General features: G+C 41.1%; 1 protein-coding gene across 6 annotated transcripts in view; it reads right to left on the bottom strand.

Annotated features, from left to right (window-relative positions):
• actn1 (actinin, alpha 1) overlaps positions 1 to 16,932 on the bottom strand; it is a 58,588-nt gene that overhangs the window by 31,275 nt on the left and 10,381 nt on the right. For all 6 annotated transcript variants that reach the window (XM_086275793.1, XM_086275796.1, XM_086275792.1 and 3 more), the window contains exons 2-3: positions 770 to 884; positions 244 to 363 (exon numbers count right to left, since the gene is read on the bottom strand). In XM_086275793.1, the coding sequence (XP_086131919.1) occupies positions 244 to 363; positions 770 to 884 (235 nt within the window). The remainder of the gene's footprint in view (positions 1 to 243; positions 364 to 769; positions 885 to 16,932) is intronic.

The raw sequence follows: 16,932 nt of genomic DNA, 5'->3' as shown, positions 1-16,932 counted from the left end.
GGCAATAAGGATCTCATTAAACCGCACAGCAGCCTGTGCCACTGCCATGGTAACGGGTGAGAAAGCGAGAGGGAGGGCCGGAGGCCACATTATACATAACTATTTACAACAGAACAGTAGCTATTGATTTGGCTGATGACCTAATTAAAATCAACAGGTGACAAATGCAAACTAACTACAGAGAAGGTCATTCTGGGTTTTGTGGAAACTGTCTGACCTTTGCTTTGATGTGACATCACTCACCTTCAGCTCCAATAGAAACCAGCTTCACTCCTTTGCTGGCGATAAAGTCGAGGGCTTTGTTAACATTGGAAATCTTGTGGACTCTCATTTTGCCTCTCTCTGGTTTGGCCAAGCGTTCGCCTGGACAAGAAACACATTTTCAATTACAGAAAAATGTTTTTTGATTAGCAAAAATACATGACATCTTACAAAAACAATGTAATGTTATTTTAATACTTCATTCTGAACTCCACCTTCAAATTGACCTACAGCTCTGGTTTCCATCTGCATAATCAAATATGAAGGCCTTAATTTAAATTCCTCTCATAACCAGACACATTATAGAAGATAAAGCTGTTAAAATTGTGTTTCTTTAGTTCAAACAAACACGAGAGTGTTATCTACACTATGATTTAGCTGTCAGAAATACATTTTATACAAGCATACTGTTGGACTAGTCCTGTAAGGGGAATTCTGGTAGCTAAAAATCAACAAGTGCTGTTTTCATTCAGGTAATCTTGTTAAGCAAGGAGCTTTTTTCCCTCACCTGAGATGACCTCCAGCAGCAGCATGAGTTTCAGTCCATCCCGGAAGTCCTCTTCGATGTTCTCAATCTGCGTGCCTGCTTTCCTCAGGTGAGAGTTACACCAAGCTGTAAACGTCTATATGATGGGGAAAGAAATCAGATAAAAACACCGTCACATGTGTGTATTTAATGTGCTGCAAAATATACACCAAACATGAGCCAACCAGGTTCTTAAAGGGGCAAGTTTACTTATCAAGCAACTAGAGTTTCTTTGTTTGCATTGTATTGTATTGCAGGCTTATTCAGTTTTACAATCTGATGATATTGGCACTAGTTCAAAAAAATCAAGCAAGCAACGGTGACAATATCATCAGCAGGAGATTATTTGGATTAGCAGATTTATTTAATTAAGTGGGTTTTTTTGCATTTTCTCAGCCTTCCAGATCACACACCACTTCCTCCTCCTTTCAGACCTCATCTGCCCTTTCAAAGTACACACTGTTGTTGTGTCTTGAACTGTAACCTTTTTGCTGTAAGAGTAACGGGCACAGTGGATGGTGAATGCCATAAATCCTGCATTTTTGGCTCATTGCACTTGGCATAAATAATGGGACTAAATCTTTCTCTGACATATTAAATAACACCAATGTGGGTACAGTAGCGCACCAGAATTATCAGCTGTAAAACAAAGAACAGCTCACAGGAATGCTGTTAGCTTTAGGGCACAAATTTGGTAAAAAATAAGAGAATCAACATAGTTCATCTTTTGGGAACTACGAATGTTTGTACAAAATTTGTGCATTTTCTGAGAATTTGAAGTAGATGCTGACATTTTTCAGTCTAGCCCAACATTGCTATCCACAGGGAAAAGCTGCCAGGAAATCATGTCTGGTTAGGATATCTGTGAACAAAATACTGAAACACTGCCAGCTCCGTTTACAGTTTATGAGGGATAAGGAAGTTCTCCTACAAGGACTAATAAACCACAACATCGGGACCTTTAAAAGTTACATATCAATGGAAATCTGTTGATGGACAGATGCAATCCCTGCTCCCACACTTTCACCTTTTCCTGTGGTGCCGACAAACTTGACTTCTGGATTTTCTTCACTCAACACACACACTGGACCATTGTATACATACAGTAGGTGTAGCAAGCCTTGGATTGTCTGGCATTGCTGGCATGCAAACATGCTAATGGAAACCATCTGGAGCAGGACCTCAACCGCCCAACAGGAGCTGGCATGAGGACTGGGCCCGTTATGCACCCTGTTGCAAAACGCCTTTTTATGAGTTCCCGGGTTAATTGCATCCACTGTGCGCAGATCAGACACTGTGTTTCCTCCAGAGAGCTGAAGGAGGACCTGCAGGAGCAGAGCCAGGCGTTTATGAAAGCCAACACTGTCTTTCACTGGCTTGCTTTCCACTGCTGGGGAACAAAAGCCACTTAAAAGTCATTGGCGATCTGGTTCGAAGCACTTGTGGAACTTCCGCGATGAGATCACGCTTAAAAATGGAGTCGCGTGAGGTTTACACGGCTATCAATAAACTACAGTGTGGAAGAGCTGGGTTTAAGATGTGTGCGAGGTTGATGGCGTGTGGTGGAGTAAGAAAAAAAACTGGAGGAAACTCTGTAGATACCGTAGAAGATGTGAAGGGAAACAGACAGATTATATGGTGTTTCATCCCTAAGGGCAGGACTGACGGAAAAAGACCAGCACTGAAGATTTATGTGCAAACAGCAGGCACACGCCCTGAACCCAGAAGATACTACTTTCCAGCAATACTACTCATGATTTAAGTCAAGCTCCAACAGGCACTAAGATATTTGAAATAATTCTAATCAATAGTCCCTTTAGGGGCTTTCCAAATGTTTTAAACAGTCGAGGCAGAGCTGTGCTGTCAGCAGCTTGTGTGAATACTGTGCAATTTAATCAAAGTATTAAGATAAGAGTGTTTGCTGGCTCTGCAGGTTCAGATTCTTACAATGTTCTGTCTCTTTTTTGTCTAAGATGTCATTCTTGACAAGTGCCAGCTCTTTTGTTCCCTCCTCTTTGTGAAACACCTTCAAAATAACAGAAAGACGATCTAAATTATATCAGGAAATTTTGCTAACCACCTGCAAACAGCTTCATGTTAAAGGAGAGCAAAAAAGACAGGAAATGGTGTGAAGTACAAAGTGGAGTGTTTTGTATGCTCTGAGCAGAATAAAATGAGTTTTTACCTAAAACTCGTGATTAGTGCAGGTTTATGAAGACCAGAGTGTTGAAAACACTCAGAGTGAAGCTGCAAAGAGCACAGTTGTGAAAACGACTAAAAGTTCCCAGAAGGAATGTTAGCTTGTTAAATGTCTTGGAAGGAGGGCAAGTTTGGCTGCTTCGGGTTGGACGACAGGCCTCCTCCTGACAGGAATTAGCCGGCCCTCCTGCAGTTTCTCTAAGTCTCTGGGTCACTGTGGAGTTTGGCAACAGCACACAGTCCAGGCTGGCAGCCACCTGCACCCTCACATGACCCCCCTCTGGCTGCGCTGTGGACTACACTCCCAGACACCTTCAGGTGTTCTGAGGCTCTTGGCAGGGCAGGGCTCAGAGTTGCTGCTCCACTGATCACAGAGAGACAGATTACTGCACGAGCAGACAGCCAAGCATGGCTTTGACCTGAAAAGCTCTAGTCAGTCTAATCTTACAAAAAAGAAAGTTAATAAAAGAAATGTGCACATTTTGTTGACCCAAGATCCACTTGAGGTCACCGCATCTGTGGGACTTGCCAGCGACATTACCCAGCACAGTTCAGTCCTCAACCTAAAAGTCTTTCTATTGTAATGTTAAAAATGAAGATATACTATCTGATCTGTTTCAAATTTTCCATCAATAAATTGTTAGGATGATAATTTATTTTCCTGGAATAAAACACTTTATCCTGGAAGACCAGATTTAAGATCCACTTTGAAGGATTCTTGGTTATAGTTGCTTGTCCAGCACCGACTGCTACAGAGTGGAAAGGTCACGTTTTCCCCATTGCTCCTCCTTGGGATTGAAAGTGACAACTGTGCAATGAGTTTCCATATGACTCAAGCTCGTCTTTGCAGAAGATTGCCAACCCAACTTAATTAATAGCCGTGGTGGACTCCCTAAAGAGCTAAGAGAGAAAAACCTCTGAGAGTTACCTAAGAGTGAGGCTGAAGGGCTTTCCCTGTGCTTAGCACATATATATTTATAGCCTGAGGAGGACGCAGGTTGAGTAGCATCGTCAAAAAAAAAAACCTTACACAGTATCATCAGGCACAATATGATGTGACATCAATATAATATACTTAAAACTTCAAGACTTACATTTATTTAAAAAAAACAATATTAAAGAAAGCCCATGTTTACCCATCATCTCAACTCTGTAGCTCACTGAGACTCTGTGTCTCTACTACCGTCAACTTCTCTCTGTGTGATTGTTGAAAAGCAGGGACTGATTTAAAAAGAAAACAAAAAAAAAACTGTGTCATTGTTTTTGGATCTGCAACAAAAGGACAGAGTTGCCCACATCAATACAGCAAACTGACCAAAAACTCATGCAGCTGTGAAGCACCTAAAGCAATTAAAAACTGCTCATTATATGAATCCACGGTGTGGCGTGTCTCGTACTATTCCTCTGCACTCCATGTGCAACTGTTTGGTCCTTGTACAGTTTGTGTCAGTACAGTATGTGCTGTGAATCTCTGTAAGCTGTTGACATGTCTGCTCCAGAGTCCTGCCAGTGCAAAATCGTTCTCATTACTGCCATTTAACGCAGTCTGTTTCAGCTTCAGCATCATAACGTGTAACAGAGCAAAGTGAAAGCATGACTGAAGGGCTGAATGTGTCTGTGGGAGGAACTGGAGGGTCGTAAAAATTGGAGGCCTCCCCCATTCTCTGCTCTCTCTCTTTCTCTGTCTGGTCTCAGCCTCCCAGAACTGAGGCAGGCTGTAAAAACAACAGGGGTCAAGAGTGGGAGAAATCTGCTCCACATCAACTTCGGGGAAGTCTGCCAGTGAGCATCATTGCATGCAATGTTTGTCCCATGGCAACCACCGAATCCACAGTTCAGGACCCTTGAATACCACAGGATACTCAACCTGGATAACCTGTACTCAGTGGTTATAAACACTCTATAATAATTTATGTCACTGGGTATTTTGTTAACCACCAGCACCAATGAAAGAAATCTGACTCAGGTTTTAGTAAAATACAGCTAGAGATCAGTGAGCAACCATCTAGCAACCACTGGTTGCAAGGGAAAAATCTGTATGCAGTAGCTGTAATTACTATTCATGCAGCCCTAAAGGCCGGTCGGTAACCTCGTGGTAACTCCTGGTCACTAGGGAAAGGTGGTTGCTAGTAGTTACTACTATGAAATTGGTTGCAAAGAGTGCTATACTGAAAACTTTCTTGTGATGGCTTGCAGGTTGCATGTAGTTTGCATGGCAGATGTCGGTTTGGCAGATGCTAACGAAGCAGAAACAGAGAAAATTCACCTTTAAATTAAATGTAACCAACACATTTAAAAAGGTGCAACTTTTACTTTGAAGGCAGACATTCTTAATATCTGGTTTGAGTTGTACTTCCTTAAGCTCAAGTCTTTTCCCTTGTGACCATTTGCCAGATGGTTGCTAACCAGTCTCTAGACCTGTTACATAGAAGTTCACAGACATGTACTGCATGAAATTTTTATTTGTGATTGTCAAAGCCAACTGCTTACCCACAGATACTCTTGCTAAAGTTATTCTGCTAATATACTGGTAAAACTTTGTTTTGTTACCGTTTGCATTTGCTTGGTGGCTGTTATGCATAAAGAGGATATGAAACAGCTCACTGCAACCAAAATAAAATGGACTATTAAAGTCAATAAACATGCATATTTCTGTGGGTTTGGACATTTCTGGGAACATCTGGGGCAATGTTAATACATACAGATGAATAAATAAAAGAATAAAACTGACCAAGTTTAACTGCAGGGAGTGGGGCAAAAAGAAAAATGTATTATATAAATAAATAAGCAAATAAATAAAAGAATTCTGTAAACTTAAGAGCTTTTTCTTTTGTTTCAACCATACTTTCTTTAAAGTGCTTTTTACAAAGCTGTTTGGATTTAATAGGTTCACTTATATGTAAACCTCAACCTGTCAAACTACCAGGAATAAATGATAATACTGATCATATATTGCAAAATGGGAGAAAAATCCCTAACAGACTTACAAGAAAAAAATCTACCAATATAATTTGACTTGATTTGGGAATTTTAAATATCTAATGAAGGTCAGCTCGACTGAAGCTTGATTATAGATGACACAGATTAACTTGTTTTAGCAGACTCATCCTGACATATGACATTACTCAATTAAAAGGTGACTGTGAGTAAGCCACTGTTGTTTTTATTTTAAAAAGCACTAAAGAATTAATCAGGTTTTGAAGCAGTGACTATGATTAATACACTATGATTAGTAACTACAATCATTTCTCACTGTATAAAACTCTCACATATTTCCCTCTTCTTTAAAAACCCACCACCTCCCCTCACTCCTCTTCCTCTACTCCCATCCTCCCCCTTTTTGCCCACTCTCTCCTCTCTCCCACTTCATTAATCACCCTCACGTAGAAAAAAGATTTCCTGCCTCTCTGCCAGTTCCATATTAGTACAATCCTTTTAGTGAAACAAGCCAGCTCATGAGTGTGAGCCCCTGCCATATCCAAACACACAGGCAGGGTGAGTTTAGGCGAAAGAGGAAAGGCAGACTGTGCTGGCAGAGCCTTTGACACAGGAAGGCGGTTTTCAACACTGCGACCGGTTTCTCAAGCCTCAGCCTCCAGCTCAGGGCCTCTCGTGTCCCCACGAAACCCCAGAAACAGGCAGATAAACTGCAATGAAAAAAATAGAGTCTAGGAAAATATCTTTCCAGCATCTCCTCCAAAATGTTTAACAAAGATGGTTAAAAAAGAAGTAGTTTTTCTGTTTTATAATCAAATCCACAACATGAAAAATTGTACTGCTGCTTGCAGCTCCTGCAGTAATGAGAATAAATACTGTCTGGATGAGCTGACATGGAAATGGGCCTCTGTAGATCCTAGGCAGGTAAAAACTGTCATCTCTATCCTAAGTATTTCTCCTACCTTCACTTCACACTGGCTCGTGGGGCAGGAAAGTGCTGATGGAGAGAGTTTTTTGTTCCAGGAAAACTGAGCTGCTAACAGTCATACAGCACTTTCCTCCTCCTCAGACCCCCAGATGATTTCCTGATGTGTGATGGATTAGGACATTGCATTTAACCAGACATGCTCACAGAGAGCACATTCTGATTTAAAATGGCACCCCGGAGGAACAGCTGTGCAGGAGAGGAGTGCCTTGCTCAAGAATACGTGAGCAGTAAATGATAAAAGGCTGAGTTGTTCCTCATTTTCCCGTTCATGGGAAACAGGAAAAAAGCTTAATCGTAGCTGTGTTTGTAATTTTATTTCCAATAAATTACAGAAATGTGTAGATTCAGACATGCAAAGCATATCAGTACAAATAATTCACGCTTAATTAAAATTTGGTGAACTCTGACAATGCCGTTGAGGAAACTGAGGTCCAAGGAGACAAAAACACAGGGCCTTGTGGTATAAACTGAGCCCAAAGCACATCCAAGAGAAGCCTCTATGTGGCCAAAAAGCCACAAAACGCGAATGAAAACCAAGCTAAAGTTAAACCACAGCTGATGCTTCCCTGTGCATTTCTGACAATGCCATAATCTGATATTGGCTTCATTTATTTGTTACATCCTTCCATCCAAAACCCAGAACTGAGAATAAAGGTCTGGCAGAGCAGATCGGATAAGATTCGTGTTACTGCCGTCTTCAGTTTGGAGGCATAGCGGGAAAAAGAGCCTTGCAGGACGAGCCAAACTGCTGTCTGGATGCTCTGCAGACTGCTGCGCTGTGGCTCCATGCATCTGGCATGCAAGAAGGCTTAAAACCCATCTCAGAAGTTGAGGGGGAGACAAAAAAGAAACTGATGGTACAGAGAGGAATAACTATGTTATATGTTCACAGACAGAGACGATGAAGAACAGCCAGCAAGAGTTACTATCTCTAAGCCTTTCAAACCATGCCCAGCTGGTGGGGGGTGGGGGGACCCCAGGTAGACCCATAACTCACTGGAGAGATTTTAGATCTTGCCTGGCCTAGGAGTGTCTCAGGACTCCCCAGAAGGATCTGGAAAATGTTGCTGGGGCTTAGACAACTGCCATTGCAGTCCTACTTCGGAAAAGCAGATGAAAACTGTTGGATGGTTGGAGATTGTAGGCATTCACCACCAGCCAAGTTGCAGTTGTATGAGGTTTACATGGATGTAGGGCTGTGCGATATGACCAAAATCTCATATCCCGATATAAGACATCTATCGTCCTGATAACGATATAAATCACAAAAATGTAACATTTTCTGTAAATTCTGTGAATCTCGGGCAGCTCGACTTGTGTGAAGTGTTTCCAGCTGGGCGTCGTGTAGGTGAAGTCGAGTGTTTTAACAGATGCATGAAACTATACATTTTTAGACATAAGTTGTAACGGCCGCCGTTTTCTTTGTATTTATTACACAGCGTGCTGCGGGGAAAAGCCTGTTCTAACGTTTGAGTCAAAGGTTTATTTTTTAGCACCTGACGGCTCTTTTTTGCTTCTCATCCGTAAATACTCTGCATACTCTTTCACGTGATTCAGTTTATTTTGAAAAGTCTCAACAGGATCTTGAGCTTTATTGTGAAAGGTTTATGTGGAAAATAAACAAGCGGACACGCGATGGTTTTACCGTCGTTGTTGCTAACGACAACCCATAAAAACAGGCGCTTGTCCGTACGTAGTGTGGTTATATTAAATATAAGAGAAAGAGAGAACTTTAAGAAATGAATATAGCCACTACAGTGACCATCAAAACGGTGAAAAAATATTGCCGTAAACGTTTATTTTGCGACACCACGAAACAAACGATAGCGTAAAATGAAATGATAGACGTTTTTATATCGTCATCCGATATATATCGTTATATCGAACAGCCCTACATGGATGTATATTTTCAAAATTCAGAGTAATAATTTAAAAAGGAATTCAATAGGTGAGCACCACATATAAAACATAGCTGCAACCCCTCCACCCTTCAGTTCCTGAGTTATAGCATTGCGCAATGACCAAAAACAGTGTGATGTCATAGTCAAGCTGACCTTTGGGATATAAAATGCTTCATCATTTCATTAATCATTTTACCAACTAAAAAAGCCATTTATAAAATTCTAGCAGTCTTTTAGAATGATTCAATGGATTTGCAATCAGTCTTGACATTGCTGACCTTTTAGGGAACACAGAGTAAACTGAGGAAACCACGCACTAAAATTAAAGTCTCACCAAAGCATGCATTTTAAAGAATGAAGCAGGGGTTTCAGTCATTTGTCAGGAAGTAGCTGATTGACTGAACTCACTGTGTAAGCCAAACAGAGCTACTACAACATCTTTCATAGCAGAAATGAGTTCAGTGTTGTCACTTTCTGGGCTCAACTCCTGGATCTGGGAACATGTTTTTGTTTTTTAAAGTCTGGCCCAGAGTCTAGTCTTACTGTCTGTCAACATCTGATCACTGAGCTGTTATCTCTTCTGCCCTAATGCAGTTTGTTGTACTAAAATCCACCAAAAGCAATGAATACGGTGACCAGAACTCCCAACAGTAACATGAAGCTGTTACTATCTATTTATGTCACACGTGTACTTAGGAACATTGATGCTACCGGTCAGTCAGACAGGTAAACAAACACACCCAAACAGAGGCTCCTAACATCCCTGCACGGGTGTGTAATAAAAGCCGCTGCTCCATCCATCCTGCTCAGAGTGAGTCATGCACATGAACAATATGACCTTTCTGACTCCTGAACCTGGAGGAGAGATGAAGGGAAGGCATCTGCTTTACTCTCTCTCTCTCCCCTCTCTCTCTCTCTCTGTTAGTAGTCACAGTGCTCTCTCTCCCTAACAGAGGAAGGGCAGGAGTGCCAACGAGCAAAGGGAGTGTTCTGAGAGGGTCAAAGGTCATCATTCATCCCCCTCTGTCTCCTTCCTTCAAAGCGCACTAGAGGATGCAGCCTGACTACCCACACTGATATTTAAGCACTCACTTCTCTGGCAGTGAAAACTGTGAACCAGGCCAAGGCTGAGGCTGCAGGGCACATGTGAGCGCTGGTCCAGTTGGCTGAACCAAAACTTACCAGTATAATCTAGCGGAGTGGGAGGAAATATCAATACAGCATGCTATCGCAATAATTTGCATGGCAATATTGTATTGATACAGGACACCAATATTTTATTGAATAAAAAATAATAATAATCTGGGAATGCTGTGAAGAAGAGGGCTCAGCTCTTGCACTACCATCCTAAAATAACATTAGCCGAGCAAAAAACATCTAATGCTGGACATGACAAAGCTACCTCCTTGTTCACAGCAAGCTAATGGCTCAGTCACACACACACAAAAAAATAATAATAATAATAGAGCAACCTCCTTACATCTATGAACAAATAAATAAATAAAGATAGTGGCTTTCTGGTGATTTTAACCACTCTTAGAGAGATTGCTGAAGGTCTGCAAAAGGTCTTGCTGTCTAATTTATAGATGCAGACATGGCAGCATGTTGCAATCAGTCTGAATGACTGCCAGCTAGTTGTATTCTGTTTATTTTTCTATAGAACAGGAAGGTTGCAGAGAACAATTTTAACAGTTAACTCTGAATTTGTGTCTATGTAGACCGCAACAGATACGTGATTCTTGATGGTTTATGAGTTAATTGCTGTATCATTAGAAATCGATTGCATGTAATTGCCAACTTGGCCCCAATTAATCACAGACTGATAGCAGACTTCCATTTTACGGCAGATTTTACGGTTGATGTGCTTAATAATCTCATTTGACAGTAAAAAAAGAAAAATAACTGAAGTGAGATAACTTTATCTTATCGTATATCAACAAAGATTAACTTTGAGGACATAATCTCAATCTTAATTTACATCTCAACATGTTAGTGCAACACTCAGCATCCCACAAAATGCTAAAAATCACAATAATATCATATAGTGCTTGTAATATCGTGATAGTATAATCTCTGGTATAATCCCAGCACTGTTGTTTCCCTAGTATGTCCCCCTAAGAGCTGCATGACTAAACCACTCACTCTCACTTTCTTGTTCTCTCAGTTACTTCCTGTATTACAGCTCTCTACAGTTTCTGGATGACAAACACAACAAAGCCAGACTGAAAATTAAGCGAATATCACAAAACTTCTGGACAAATATTCAAATAAAACTGAAACTCCCTCACCTTCAATTAACTGCCCAGTTGTTATGCCTATAAAATGTTGATTAACAGCTGAAAAGAGCGGTTATTGTCTACGGACGGTGTCCTAAAATCTCCAACTAAAAACTGGAAAATATTCCCCTGACAAAAAGCATCATAATGAAGTTTTACTTGAAAATGATCTCAGAATTGTTGCCAGCGTTTCTGTACTCAATCTGCTAAGCTTTGCAGTCCAGTTAGGCGGTACTCAAATATGTGCACGAGATACCACGAAATATGTGCACGATGTGTGCATAAAACTACAGACTAAAGATCTAAAAAATGTCAAATATAATGCATGACACTGAAGTATCTGCAAAAACATGTACTGTAGATTAACACAGCTCATTTCAGTCCAGCCGTGCGATGGCGTGTGAAAGTCTAGTCTCTCAGGTGCAGCATCCATCCAACCAGGCACTCAAACAGGCTGTTACTACAAACTGCCAACTCAGCAAAGTCATCCCATTACATTTAACTATTGCCTTGGCTGCTGCTTCAGCATGCACACATGCAAGGAGGCAAGTGTGCCTCAGAAAGAGAGTGCAAAAAAAACCAGCATGCGACACAGGAACACATATAGCCAGTGTGCAGCTGGTGCAGAGAGATACTGTATGCTGTGCAGGCAGAGGCACTTTGCACACATGCATGTACACGCTCCTCACTGTTCCCGCGCGTGCTGACCAAGCTGTGGACGAGCCAAAAAGCGCCAACTGACAAAGAATAGCAGCCATTGTGACCGGTCGACTGATATTTACTCTCTCGTGGCCCAGAGCTGCCCTGCTGCATATTCATGTGTGTGTGCGTGTCACAATAGAAAGTCAAAGCGTGGCGATAGCTCTTTCCTCCGGCGTGTTCATTTAACAAAGACCGGCTCGTCTGTGAAAATGTTGCAGAGTGCCCGACACTGGGCGGTTGCTATGACAACCATAAAAGCCTGGAGACCCGCAAACAAACAGCTCGGCTGCTCAGAGGCTCTTAAAAAACAGAGTCCACACACACACTCTCCCCACGCAACACAAGTTTATGACCACAAAAGCATCTGTGTTCAGTGCGTGGCTTCCTCCCTGGATGTCAGCAACGTTTTAGAGATGATCTGTTGCACTCCTGAAGTTCATGTAATCTCGCTCAGGTCATAATAACACAGATGCTGCATCAATTTCCCATCAGATTTAGATTTCTAAAGGATGCAACAGTGATGTTATTTAATAAAAATATGTTTTAGATGCAGACAGTTTATGCAGCAGATACACTTACCTTGTAGATTCAAAGATTTTCACCAGAACATTTAGTCAGTTAAAAGTATATCCTCACAAAATGAATTCAAAGGAACATCCATCCATTTTCTTCTGCTTATCCGGTTCAGGGTCATGGTTGAGCTGAAACCCATCTCAGCTTTCACAGCGCAAAAGGCGAGATATACCATGGTGACATCGCCAGTTTATCAAGAGACACAAACCACCATGCACGCTCACATTCACACCTACAGCCAGTTTAGAATGACCAACTAACCAAACCCCATGCATGCCGTTGAACGGTGGGGGGGATAACCAGAGTACCTGGTTAGAGCAACACACAGGAAGGCCTCAGCCAGCTGGTTAGGTTCGAACTCAGGACTTTGTTGATGTGAGGTGACGGTGCCAACCATTCCACCACCGTGCCTCCAAAATTAAAGGAACATGTTTTTCCATTAAGGCATCTCGATTGTTTTTTGGTGGGAGTTACCCAGTATTTGAGATATCGGCTCATTTTTCATATATAATGGAACTCAGTGGCACTCCCTCTGTAGTGTCCAAAGCACCAAAAACTTACCAGCAAGGTCACATTGCAGAAATCTACGAAAGCTTTTTAGCCACTGAAATGTTTTTCCCCCTATCGAAGCCACATTTTGACTTACTAACTCAACCATCTGAGATAATAACCTGAAATTTTGACTTACGAATGACAAAAAAAAAAAGATTTTCTTTCAGCTTCCATAGAAATCAGCTCAGTTCTTTCCAAAACTCTTATTTCTACCAAATTACACGAGGATTTGTCATGATGCTCAAACTTCAAACTCCATACGACACCCAGGAATAGACACTGCTTTCAATACCGTGGGCAGAAACTGAGGAAATTAAGGCAGATTTTGGTTAGCAATGATTGGAACTACAGTGGCTCTTGCAGCAGCAGTTCTGTTTATTTTCTGTGCTTCTGGCACCATATTGTCATTGCTGATGACAATATGGTGACAAACTTTTCTCTGCTTCAAACTGGGACTTTAAGAGAAACATAACACTTCTTAGACACAAATAATTGTGTTATCCTATTAATGTAGCACCATCTTGTAACATCACAGACACAAAGGACTGACAACACTTGTTGAAACGAGAGCTTTAGTGAGGTCTCGAAATTCTCCATAAAAAGCGTGAGGTCAACTTTAAGGTACTTCACAGAGTTTTTGGTGCTCATGTTCATGTTTGTGCTGCCATTCTGCAACAATGCTGTCAAACCTGCTGCAACTCCAATTTTAATCTTTACTATCAATTAGTGTCCAAGTATCAATTTCTCTGACAACCCTACTCGCTACCTATAGCATTGAAAGAAGTCCCACAGCACTTTCAAAATTTTGGTATGGAAAGTTACCATAAGTAGAGGCTCTGGCGACATCCCTAATTACAACTGTCAACCACATCACTGCACAGAAGGAAGCATCTATCCGTGACGGCGTGTTGGGAGGTAAATCAAATGGCATTCAACCTCAGTTAAGCTAATCTTTAGCCAGATGTATTATGACAGAAAGAAAATGGTTTCTAAATAATCCAACAGTTTCTCTCTGTGCCATCTCCTCACTAAAGACAATCAGGCCTTTGATGTCATTGCATCTGGGCGGCCTTCCCTCATAAAAAAAAACCTCTTCAAGAATTGTTGAAATCAGCTGTACCTAGTCTCAGTTGCTTTAAGTCACCTCTGAGGTCCCTCACGGTTTGGTCACTGTAAATATGATCTATTCCTCTTTTATTTACCACAGTTGGAATTTAACATTTTTATTCTGACATTCTGACTAATTTTCAAGTTATTATCTTTACTATATTGTCTGTGTGTGCATGTTCGGTGTTGTGGGTTCTTGGAGACGTGGATTGCGAATGAAGGTATCTGTTCAATTCAGTTTTATTTATATAGCACCAAATCACAACAACAGTCAAACGCCCCAAGATGCTTTATATTATATTTAGGTACACCCTACAATACATACAGAGAAAAACCCAACAATCATATGTCGACAGTGGGGAGGAAAAACTCCCTTTTAACAGGAAGAAACCTCTGGCAGAACCAGGCTCAGGGAGGGGCGGCCATCTGCTGTGACTGGTTGGGGTGAGAGAAGGAAGACAGGATAAAGACATGCTGTGGAAGAGAGCCTGTTAAGCACTTCGGGTTGGCTAAAATATGCTATATAAAACTGACTTGACTTGAAGCTGTACTCAGCAATTTTGTTTGAAATTTTCGCACTTTGAGCACCACTTTTCCTGAAAGATGCATCACCATCTAACCCTTTTGCAGCTTTTGAATGCACTAGAAATAAATAACTAAAAACATCTTACAATATGTAGTTTTATTTCTTCTTCCTCAAATGTACAAAGTGCAAACTTTGAAGATATCCATAAAACAGCAAATACCTTCTATCTACTTCCTGAATTTTACATATTTGATGAGACTAAGAACAAGCAGGTTTATATCCAGACAAATGTCTGAGTATGACGCAAGCTGATAAGAAGACGCAGCACTTCTGATGATCTCACAGCACACAAATTGGATGCAAATCTATGTGCAGATGCTATTCAAATAGACTCTGGGCATCAAAGAGGCCTTGCTGAGCAGCGAGTCATTGAAAAGCCCAGCGTGAACATGTATCTCCCCACTTCGCTGGCTCAAAGCAGGAGTCTCCCACCGCACAAAGGCCACTCTGTGACGGATCCCATTTCACTGCAGCGTATGTGTCCAAAATGAAAGTACAGCTTATGTTCCTAGTACTTAAACAAACATTAAGGTCTGTGTTTTTGCAGGAGGCTGAGTTTACAGCATGTGCATACACTTGTAGTTTGAATGTTTCTTTTATATGCTTGCGTCAATTAAATTATATTGTTTGTTTGCAGTGTTAGTATCAATACAATTTTGTTTTTAAAAAAAAAATACAAATTTACGAAGATGCTGACACTGTAAAGAGAACTTATTATCACAGCTTCGAGTCCTGAGTCATGCCTGAGCTGTCTCTGACAACAGTTGGACAGCAATGTAAACAGATATGATGAAGCACAGTGGCCGGGTTCAGAGTAATCGTGAGTCAGCTCGAGCTCGGTTTGCCAGCAGCCGTCGTGTGATGGTAGGTAGCCAGTCGTGGTGCTGCTTTGTGCCGAAGCAGCGATTTTCACTGCTGACCATCACCTGACTCAGAGAAATGCTGAGCTGGGGAGGAGCTACACTGCACTCAAACAAAAGACACTTTCAACTCATCCACCCATCAGCTATACTGCACATGTCCTGTTAAGGCCAATGCACTTCTGCAGTAATTTTCTGTGCACCAAACTAGAAGCTTCCAGGAAAACAGACATTTCTCTCCAAGTTCGCAAACAAAATATGCTTTCCCGATTTATAATTACTTGAATTAACATATTTAATTCTGCAGGTAGCCAGAGCAATGAGTCAGTGTGTCTTTCACATGTCCAAAAAAACCCCCTCATATCTGTAGTTTTTCTCTTCCTCTTTCTACCTTTGTAATTGTTTCACTGTGGCAGACAGCACAATTCACACAGGAATAGATTTGTTTTTGGTGTTTGTTGATGATCTGTTTCCAAAGTTGTCCTCAAAAATGCTGATTTGTTCAGTGTTTTAATGTTAATGGGAGAGTCTCGAGGGACGCTATGTGACGTGGGCCACATGAGGGTGTTTCAAGCCTTTAATAGGTTCTTTGCTTGTTTTTCTGTGGCTAAAAATGTTATCAGTGAAGCTCCCCACGTCAAAAAGGGAAAATGCTGAGACCTGTTCATCCAATTTCTTATATTAATGTAGCATTAAATACAGCATTACATGGGAAAAAAAAAAAAGAAAGAAACTTGCATGCACACATCAATTTATTGTGTATAATTCGGTTGAGTTTCAGCACTGAGCCATAAAAACAATGCAGTCTGATGCTGTTGATAGCCAGACATACAAAATTAAACTTCGTGTTCATCAGTTCCACCTGCGAGTCAAACACAGAAGTGGTAACACTCTCAGTTCAGAAAAAAAACCTGAACTGAAAATTTTCTTCAACAGAAACGAGCACTGCCAAAGGTCCAAGTAATACATGCACCCAAACCTTGGTTACAGCGTCCTTGACCTATACAGCTCAGCTCCAGGGGCCACTGACCTGCTCTAACATGAAACAGCCCCTTAAAGTGGTGCCAACCTGCTGCTGACCCCAAAGAACATCAGAGTTTAGCTTAAATATCAGTTTTTCAGAATAAACGTGGCAGAAAAGCTCCAATCAAACGCTTCCATCTAAATATGTGCACCACATATTTTCTGTGGCAGTTACATTTGTAATTGTACACATAATCCTGTATGAAGTTTATGAAACCCTTTTTAAGACTTATGATGGATGATTTGCTCATTGCTCGTTTAGAGAAACAGCAAATAGCAAAAAGTCACATGGTATGTGGACTATAAAAATAATTTAAATGTGGGCTCATATTCCCACATCTGGAAGAATGACCAAAAATGGCTACACAAGCCTAGATTAGACTGATGCTGCAAGCTGAGATAAATGTCCTGGAGAAAGTGCAGAGAGCTATGATGGAGGCA

This window comes from Aulonocara sp. 'chitande type north' Nkhata Bay, linkage group LG19 (assembly GCF_057382095.1).
Source record: "Aulonocara sp. 'chitande type north' Nkhata Bay isolate Kocher_YH1m ecotype deep benthic linkage group LG19, A_spYH_male_GT1.1, whole genome shotgun sequence".
Classification (NCBI taxonomy): domain Eukaryota; kingdom Metazoa; phylum Chordata; class Actinopteri; order Cichliformes; family Cichlidae; genus Aulonocara; species Aulonocara sp. 'chitande type north' Nkhata Bay.
This window is presented reverse-complemented; position numbering and strand designations above follow the sequence as displayed.